The sequence below is a fragment of the Nannobrachium achirus genome, assembly GCF_963921795.1.
Source record: "Nannobrachium achirus genome assembly, chromosome: 5".
Classification (NCBI taxonomy): domain Eukaryota; kingdom Metazoa; phylum Chordata; class Actinopteri; order Myctophiformes; family Myctophidae; genus Nannobrachium; species Nannobrachium achirus.
Genome location: NC_137814.1, coordinates 28,651,252 through 28,661,362, shown reverse-complemented (window position 1 = coordinate 28,661,362; position 10,111 = coordinate 28,651,252). Strand labels below are relative to the sequence as shown.

At 46.8% G+C, this 10,111-nt stretch overlaps 1 protein-coding gene across 1 annotated transcript; it reads right to left on the bottom strand.

Annotated features, from left to right (window-relative positions):
* Positions 1–8,780: 8,780 nt before the first annotated feature.
* On the bottom strand, positions 8,781–9,848 carry LOC308284977 (cytosolic 5'-nucleotidase 1A-like; the record flags this gene model as incomplete). Its single annotated transcript, XM_080725698.1, has 1 exon — positions 8,781–9,848. One exon carries the CDS (start codon positions 9,846–9,848, stop codon positions 8,781–8,783), a length of 1,068 nt encoding a protein of 355 aa, XP_080581824.1.
* Positions 9,849–10,111: the final 263 nt, after the last annotated feature.

Below are 10,111 nucleotides of genomic sequence, written 5' to 3'. Positions count from 1 at the left end.
AAAAGGAGATTGTCTATATCACCTCCCCGTCTTGGAAACTGTACTTTCTCTATTCCTAGATACCTTAGTGATGAGACATTATGGTGTGCTTGTTTAAAGTGTGCCGCTACTGGGCTTTTCTCGTCCCCATTCCGAATAGTACTTCTGTGTTCTGCAATGCGGGTCTTTAAGGCCCGTGTAGTTTTTCCAACGTTTCCTCGCGAATAGCGAACATCACATAGGGGATAATTTGATCCCAGTCTCGGCCGTCTACCTCGATTAATTTCTTTACCATTTGCTTTAAAACTTTATTAAAACGCTCGACTAATCCGTCCGTCTGCGGGTGGAAGACGTAAGCAATTTACCCCGAGTGAGAGGACATTATGCTCTCATAATGTCCGCAGTGCGGGTGTTATCGGACGAGGCGCAGCCGAGTCCGATAACACCCGCACTCAGGACATTATGAGAGCATAATGTCCGACCCCGAGTGGTAAATAGCTTTTCTACCACTTTTTCCCGTATACATGAAAGAAAACACATAGTTGTAACTTGCAAGGATCTTAAGTTACAATCATTATTGCCTATAAAACTTCCGCGAGACAGCAGATAGTTCCACAAACAACATCTTCTACTCACCAACAGATGGCGTCAACTCCATAGTAATCCATGCGTCTAGCTTACAGCTAAGCTAACGTCAGTTAAAAGCACCGTTCCGGCCGTAAATAGAGGCTGTTCGCTTCCAGAAAGGCATAGGTTCAGAGAAAAGGGGCTTTAAAGTTGGCGGATTGCATTGGATCCAAATAAATCGGCGACGATAGTACGCACGTTAGTAAACATAGGACCGCTGCGACCTTCATTTGTTGGTTGGGGGAAAGTCCCCGGATGTACACTGAGGCGCATTGATCTCGGACACACAACTTTGCGGCAGTAGTCCTCTCATAACCTCCGGAATTTAGCCAATCAGAATCCAGTATTTGAACACGTGACTCGAAAAAGTGGTAGAAGGATGTACGGATACGTTTAATTTTTAACCATGCATAAAGTTGTACCAGTACTCGTGACATAAAGCAAGTGCCCTGGTCTGACAAAATTTCATCCACAATCCCCACTCTAGTGAAGAGCATGAATAGCTCGTGAGCGACAGCCTTGGCAGTAGCGGCTCTTAGTGGTATTGCCTCAGGATAACGGGTGGCATAATCCAGTATGACTAGGACGTACCTATGCCCACAAGCTGACTTGGGCAGCGGTCCCACTATATCCAGTGCGATACGAGAGAATGGGGTTTCAATGATAGGAAGCGGTATCAGCGGGTTACGCTGGAAGGGCTTCGGGGCTACTTTTTGACATGTTCCACATGTGCGACAAAAGTCTTCTACTGCTCTCTTGATGCCTGGCCAATAGAAGCGGGCCAGGATTCGCTCATAAGTTTTCTGGACGCCCAAGTGTGCGCCTAAGCGGTGGGAGTGAGCCAAATATAACACTCTGGTGACATAGGATTTCGGTACCAGCAACTGTTCAGTGACTTCGCCCATTCTATCCACTACACCCCGGTACAATATTCCTTTTTTCACCGTGAAATATGGACTAGGTAGCTGACTCACCCCCTCGTTGAGCTTTCCGTCCACCGACACCACCTGGCGGCGTGCCATCTCCAAGTTGGGATCCGTCCACTGTTGGGTGGCAAACTCTCCCTGCCGGGGAGAGGGGCCGGAAGAGCCGATATACAGCTCGGCTAGGGTGTCTTCAGCGGTGCGCGTCTCCGCCGTGCTTTGAGCGGCTGCAGGGGTGTCGGTCTGGGGGGTGAGCGCAGGGGCGTCGTCTGGGGGGGCGAGCACAGGTACGGGGCTTCGAGCTCGTGGGGCTCCCTCTCCCAGGGAGCTCGAACTCTGGCTGGCATCGCTCGGGGGTCCGAACACCGGGCACGCCTCGAGCGGTTTCGAGGGCCGGGTGCGGCCTCTGGGTCGTCTTCGCCGGGGGCGGGCCTCCGTCATCAGGCCAGGGTTCCAGTAGCGAGCGAACAGCTCGTTGTCCGCTCCTATGATCAGAGGTACAGGCAGGTTGGGCACCACCCCAACGGTCAAACGAGCCTCTCCACGGGGCGTCTGTACTTGCACGTGCGTCACCGGATAGTGACGGAGGTCTCCGTGTATGCAGGTCACGGGGACGGTGTCGGCGGTCAGCGGTCCCGCCAGGTCTGCCCGGACGAGGGACACCGCACTCCCGGAATCCAGTAGAGCGTAGGTGTCTTCATCTCCCACCCTCACGGGGAGCTTGGCATGACGGCGGGGGCCGGGTCCGCCGATGAGGCAAGGGCGGGCCAGCTCCGAGCTGGCGGCGCTGGCCATATGGACATCTCCCTCCCGGACCGGGCAGGCCCAGGAGATATGATCTAATTTTCCGCAGACGTAGCACTTCCTGGTTACGGCGGTTCGGTTGGCCCGCTCCGGGGCGGCGGCGCGGAGCGGGGCGGGGTTGAGCGGTGACACCAGCTGGCGTTCTCGGCCCCGGCCGGGGCGGGTGTCAGCGGTGGCTCTCACCAGCTCACCTCGGGTTCCCCTCATCATCTCGGTGCTCACTTGGTGGTTCTCCAGTAGCGCCACCAAGGCATCGACAGAGACGGGGCTTACTTGGGCAGCATATTTACGTGCGTCTGGCGGCAGGGAGCGTATACAACGGTCAATCACGATTCGGTCGATGCAGGGCGGATCTCCGCCGGTGGCGAGCCACCCGTGTGCCAGGCGCTGGAGGGCGGCGACTTGTGCTCGGGGCGGGAGGGAGGCTTGATACGCCCAGTTGTGGTAACGCTGGGCGCGGGCAGGTAGACTGTAGCCCATGCTGGCCAGTATCGCCTCTCTTAGCCTCTGGAAATCGCGGGCCTCCGCCAGCGGCAGGTCGCGGCATACTCTTTGGGCCTCCCCGGTCAGAAACGGCGCGATGATGTTCCCCCACTCAGCGTTAGGCCACCGCTCACGCAGGGCGGTGCGTTCGAACAGCTCCAGGTAGGACTCCACATCATCTTCGGGGGACATTTTGGTAAGTATGGCGCTCGGGACTCTGTGCTCACGGGGGTCTCTGTCCATTCGCTTAATAAGCTCCTTTACTGCTCCTTGCAACTCGGTTTGGCTGCGCAACAGCGCGTTTAAAGCCGGTGACTGCTCCATGTCGAGTATTGGTGCGGGTCAGAGAATACAGGTACCCGTATTCTCCACCAAATGTGGTGTCAAGACCCAAAACCAACACAAAACACAGTTTCAAGTGCAAGCCAACAGGCGCATTTATTAACAATTTGTAAGTTTACATGAGCAGGAGTTGCGATGGAGCAGCAGGTGAGCACATTTCTTTAATAATGTTATTCAAGTTACTTCCTAAAAAGGATAAATCATAACAGTCTTTTCTTCTTCTTTCAGGGTTTCAACATTTCTTCTTCTTCCAGGGCCGGGCCAGGTAAGGTGAGTACAAAGGTAGGTAACTTAGATTAGGGTTCACTTAGAATAGGGCCTCACTTAGAGTAGGATTCACTTAGAATAGGATTCACTTAGAATAGGGTTCACTTAGAACAGGATTCACTTAGAATAGGGCCTCACTTAGAGTAGGATTCACTTAGAATAGGATTCACTTAGTATAGGGCCTCAGGTGAGTACTTTAGCGTAGTCAAACACAGTAATTTAGAATAGGCCAAAATAGGGGTTTTCAAGGGGAACACTGGGCTGGTTTGTTACCGGGCTCTTGAGGGAAGCGGGGCTTCGTGGCACACGGGTGAACTGACTGTAGCCGGAGCGCCAGGGGCTCAGGCCGGCGTACGTCAGTAAGGGACCTCCTTCTCACGTGGGTTTCAGAAACAGCGGAGGACCCGGGGCTCCGGTGGGCTCCAGTTCGCAGCGGAGGACCCGGTACTCAGGTGGGTTTCAGAAAACAGCGGAGGACCCGGTTCTCAGGTGGGGTTCGGACCGCAGCGGCAGGTCCCGGTACTCAGGTGGGTTTCAGAATCGGGCCCGGTTAACCAGCAGCTCAGGTGGCTTTTCTTACTCAGTCATTTAGGGCCAGTACAATGAAGCGCTTTCTCCTTGCGCTTCGCTTTCCTCCTCCTTCTCACTTTGGCCATGGGTTTACGGGTTTAGTTTAGCGCGCTCCATATCTTGCCTACGGGAAAAGGACACGCAGTGTCACTGTCATGATCAACACATAAAACATTGGGACAGGAAATGAGTGGTGATATCGCTACCTACCGCCAGCACGCACAGGACTCCCACACAGGTCTTCTCACACAGAGATTCAGAGAGTGAATGAGGAGAGAGCCGAGCTCCCCTTTAGGTGTGTCTCCAAATCACTCAGCTCCCGCAGCTGGCAATCTATTAGGCTGATAGCAGGTAGGCAGGTATGTACCGCCCCTCAAACACACCTCCAAGCTGAAGGTGAGGTCCCCTGGGCTTGGCTCTGCCTCTCGCCCATTCACTCTCTCCTGTGACGTGCTTACCTCGCGGCCTTCCACGTAGCGAGACACCACACCACACACAGACAGTTTACTTCTGTGATTCTGGCCTAGGTGCACAGCACTGTTCAGTGAACCTCAGTGGTAAGAAACATTTCAGAATGTCCACTATTGAGGTCTCTTTACAAGGCTTGAAAGTGCCTTGCTCAAAGGTATATAGTGTAAACCACTTCCCTGATATCCAACTTTTGGTCATTTTCAAAAACCACTCAGCAAGGGCAGGTTTGCGTTGTGAGTTTGCATTTTCACTTCCATTGTTGGAAGAGTTCCTGAGGGCCAAAACACTGTTGAATACAGAATGTCATTACACTGCATAGGTAACTGGATGTATTTTACTGTGGTGTTGAAGAGGGGCTTGGATGTGTGTATATAGCCTCCTTGTGCCATTCAACAACAATAGGCTCAGGGCTGGGTTCCAGTGACATGACAGAGTGGAGGGCATCACAAAGTGTGTTTATCATCTAAACATGCAGCCAAGTGCACTGGGCTGAGCAGATATTATTCTTGTCTTGTCTTATCAGGGACAGGCACAAAGGGCCGGGCGGTGGCGTAGAGCTGATGTTGCAGACGGAATGGATCCTAAGGAGACCTGCCACTGGGCCTGGTGCGCTGCAAGCACAGCCTGTCTGTAGGGGAGACGTCCACACAGACAACAAAGACACACCAACACACAATTCAGATGCCAATAGCAAATGTCTAGCCCATGCATGTACCTTGAGATACTAAACAAAACCTTCTCAGCCCTTCTAAATCCTGGTTTATACTTAGTGGTAAGATGGTCTAGTGTATATTTATACTATACATATACTATTATATATATTTTCTATAGGGAATAGGAGTGCGCATAGTTTTCTGGTGCCGCAAAAAAAAAGTCCATAACTTTTTCGCATAGAGATTTATAAAAATATTTATATAAATTATTTTAAGCCTAAAATCAAGCCATCCAGGATCCTGGTGTATCATGACCATTAAACCTTTGATTCTGTGAAAAATTATAATAATTACTAGAAATACTGTTCCTACGAAACAGTGTGGGCTCGTTCGTAACTATATTCTGCAGCGTGCTAACTGTCATGTGAAGCAGCCAGTAGCAGCCAAAACATTTGTGCCCGTACATGGTGTTCCATGCGAGCCCACACTGTTTTGTAGGAACAGTATTTCTAGTTATATGATATACTACATTTGATAAATACCCTTTGTTTAGCGGTTTCTCTCTCTTGTAACCTTACAAATGTATTTGTGTAGCCCATTTCACACACAAAGGCAATCCAAAGTGCTTTAAATGAGGCATAATAGGTTATTTAATGACATAAAGGGCATTTTGAAAGCATAATACAGAAATAAGAATTAATAAAGATAGGCTTTGAAAAAAGGTAATCGTATAACTATGGTTATTCTCGGGAGTATGGTATTATTTGTAAGTTGTTCAAGCTTATTTTCTGCCTGTGTTTGACTGCAACCTTATATTGAGAAATTGAACCAGTATATATTTTGTTTCATTCCCATCTCCCTTCTGAATAATAATAATCCATGTAATTTAAAAAAAAAACTATGAAATGTGTATATATATATATAAATTATATATATTAAAAAAAAGAATAGCAGCTAGGTTCAATCACTTCTCTTGCTTTGTCTGCGTGTACAGTAATACTCTACAAGGGGAACCTTGGAATACTCTTCGTCCAATCCCATACGACAGGGCCGGACTTCGGATTTGAAGAGGTCCTGTGTCTCGTCTCTCTGTTTTTGCCTCTCTTTTTTTGCTGTCTCTCTGTTCGGCTGCAACCCAGGTCTCTAAACTAAATCCTCCCTTTCCTTGGATCTTATTCCCTCCCACTGAGGATGCATGGAGGAAACAAGCCGAGCAGAGAGGAAACTACAAGAGTCAGAGAAGTGTCATTTAAAAGGTCTTGTTAAACAACGTCCATTTCTGATTACAACACAGCTGAGCCTCACCAACCACCACCGTGATGATGACTTTGTTTAGACACAAAAAACCTGCTCTTTGATGGCAATGAAAGGACAACCATTACTTATGCCACTTAATTTGCTCCGCTACAGTTTCATATCAGCAGCATACCCTCTGACACCGACATGCACACAGACAGTCACACACACAAACACACACATCTAACATAACTTTGCCAGCTGTATAGGGCGGAATCATTAACATGCTGGTCAGCTTGGAAGGTCTTCCTGGAAGGATATGCTCATGTTTCCTCGCTCCTAATTCTCAGTCCTTGCTCCTTGGAGCAGGAATTAGACTTTGCATGACCGTGTAGCGGACAGTTGAATCTCATTTGAAGTGAGGATAGAGGAGCAACGAAACATAAAGAGACTTCGGATTCAGCTTCTGTCTCAATAGCAAAATTCCAATAACTAAATCTTTGCTCACTCGCTCACTCCTCCAGCTTAACCCGGAAATAAGCCAGTTCTTTGTTACCCTGTGAGGAAAGCCTGTAACCTGTTCGTCCGTTCAGTTGTTCTCGTGTCTGTGCCTGTTCCTGCTGCCTTGTTTTGCCTGAGCTCAGATTTGATGTCTCTTGCCCTTTGCAAACTTTAACTCTATTTTCCAACATTGGCCTCAGTGGAGAGAGTTTTTTTTGTTTGTTTGTTTGCTTTCCTGTTTGATAGTTTCTTTTACTTTTTACTAGTTTTTATTTTTATCAATATGCCAGTGTGCCAGCTGTTCGTTGCCTCTTCTTCAAGGTACAAACTGGTCTGTCGATGGACCCAACATATTGCCTTTTTCCTGGCAAGTTTTAGGAGTAACAACAAGGGCTTGTGTTTTATATTATTTTTAATTATTTAAATTGGATTTTATAATGGAAGTAAATGAAGGATGAAACATTGCCCAAATGATGTAATGGAATGGCCACATCAAATCCAACATGGGAGCCACGCTGTTGTAAGAAAGGACCTTTTTGTCTTTTTCTGGCATCCTCTGAAAGAGGACAAGACATCTACAAATAGGTCTACTGTGTCTGTCTGTCCAAGGCTAATGTCGCAAACTGTTGGACCAATCACTGCCGGCTTTCTTATGCATGCTTCCAGTAGGTGAAGGAAGCGTCTCTTGATTGACTGATTGAGTACTTCATTGTATTGTACTTGAGTAGGGGAGCAAGATGAGGCACCTTTTATTTATGTTGTCCTTGAGGTGAAGCAAAATCAAAAGTAAAATCTAAATATCTACCCTTATGACTTCTGTTATTCAATTGAAATACGCATCCATGACAAAGGGCCATAATGTGATTTCTCAACAAACAAAAAAAGTGGTCCCTGGCACATCCTGCCCCAGGTTAGGGTTAAGGTGATCCATCTGATAATTCACATTTTCAGGTTTAAACAAAAAAACTAAATTATGTACTATTTTATCAAGCATAATTTAATAATACATTAATAATATAATAAGACTTCAAAATAGTCTTGTTTATTTTCTTAAAGGTAACTTTAAGGACTTTAGCAGTATAAAACCAAGCCAATTAGTATGATATTCAGACCTTTTAATATATTTGCAATTGGTAAAATAATATTGAACACTTCTTATTAAATGAGGGTATTTGTGCAAGTAAAAGGTCAGTAGGCATAATTTGAGTAGCAAAAAAATAAATAAAAAAACAAGAAATAGTTGAACCATTGACTCAATTTAACCCAGCATTTGGTTCACTTTGCCCCTCAACCACTATTTTAGAATGTCTAATACTTTAGGAGAATCTTTTAATAAATGATGGTTTTATACAGGATAATCACCAATATGTATGATATATATTTTAGACCTGGATACATTTGCATAGACATAACAGTCCTTATACCTGACATAACTAGAAAATGTACTTTGACAGGTGAAAAACATGAATGCTTTCCACTTTATGCATGAGTTTCAAAACTTCACAGCCAGAAATGATTAATGCTCGCTAAGGTCACATGATATGGGGGTTGGTCAATTTACCAATCTTACCCCATTCTCCCCTTCATTATTCTCATGGTCTGTTCTTTGGATTCCTAAAAACAGTCTTGACTGACAATCTGAATAGCATTGTTTGTCTTTATTCACAACATCCGTGAGCATCACTATCGATCAAGTTCATTAGTTGCAATTGCAAACGGATGCACTATAAGCTAGCTCATTGTTCATCAAAAATATAAGCACAATCAATGAATGCAAGCACCACTGGCTGCCTCTCACTGTCACCGGTACAGTGAAAGGCAGCCACTGTACTGTCTGTAAACAATGACAGACAAAATATTCCGGTGCAGTCAGAGAGACTGAGGAGACGCGGCTTAAGTTATTATATCTTAAAAAGTAAAAGATTCAGGACTTTTGAGAAAACATTTGGGGCGGCAGTCCAAGACGCCACCCCGTAGCTCCGCCCTTGCTATAGTGTGGAGAGACGTTGACACTCGTAGAGGTGGTGGTTCCAAACGACGCCTTGCTCGCCTGAATGTTGAACATATGGTCATCGAAGAGGATGTGGGGTTTTATCTTCTTGAGGAGCGGCTCTTTGGGAGCTCCAGCTGCGAAGAAGGCCTCGTCAACCTCCAGGCCCCAACTCTTTAGTGTTTTAATGACACGGACCCCTGAGCTGGCTGCACTGCGGGCTGTGATCAGGAAAGTGCGGATGGGACAGTCAACACGCTCACCCTTGGTATAGAACTTCCTTTGGAGTTTCCCCAGGACGTCTAGGAATCCCTTCAGTGGACCCTGGACAAGTTGAATGTCCTCGTTCTTCTTCTCCTGTTCAAAGAACATGTCCAAGCCACTTTGTTTCATGATAATCTCGGACTCTGAATCCGCGAAGATCATAGAATCTCCGTCAAAGGCCACTCTCAGCTGGGTGTCACTAAACTCTGTCTCATATTCCGGCTGATACATTGTGGCAGCGGTAATGCCCACTTCAGCTGCCTCTGTGACTTTCTCAGGGTCCTTGGAGAGGTAAAGGTTGGTATCGTAAGCTTTCAGGTAGCTGATGGGACTCTGCCCTCCAGTCATGCAGAATCTCTCTATGGTCAAATTGTAATGATTGATGCTTCTTATGAGTCGGACTGCAACTTCGGCATGGCTGTTTGTCATCAGGACAATGTCAAACAACTCGTCACTTTCTGGGTAGTGATCCCTCAGCCTCGAGTTGACCGTCATCAATGCCTTGACAAATGGAAAAGAAAGCCCTGGCAACAGAACATCATCTTCGTGATCCACCTGATAGGCAATGTATTGTTCGACTCCTTGACTCACATAAATCTTGTTCTCTGCAGCCATGTCGAACAAGGTGCGGGGGGAGATGGCTACAGTAACAGCAAGCTTTGGGTCGGGTGGTAATGGTGATGTTGTTACAGTACCAAAGTGGGCTTTTCTCACAGCCCAGTCTTTATCCTCAATCATCTTTACAAAGCTTTGAATCTCTTGAAGGTGTTTGATGCTTCTTTTCTAGTATTCACTCCTCTGTAAATTACACACTGACTTGAAGACTGATACCTTTAAGCCTGTGACGTGCCTTTTAAGGACCAAATTCAGCAACAGCACAACAACACCACAACATCACCTCTACGTCACATGAGGCGTCTACTAATGTGGTCAGATCCATCAATATTACGTCATCAATTCCATCGATGGTAATGATCTATCTGACGTCTAGCTTCATGTGA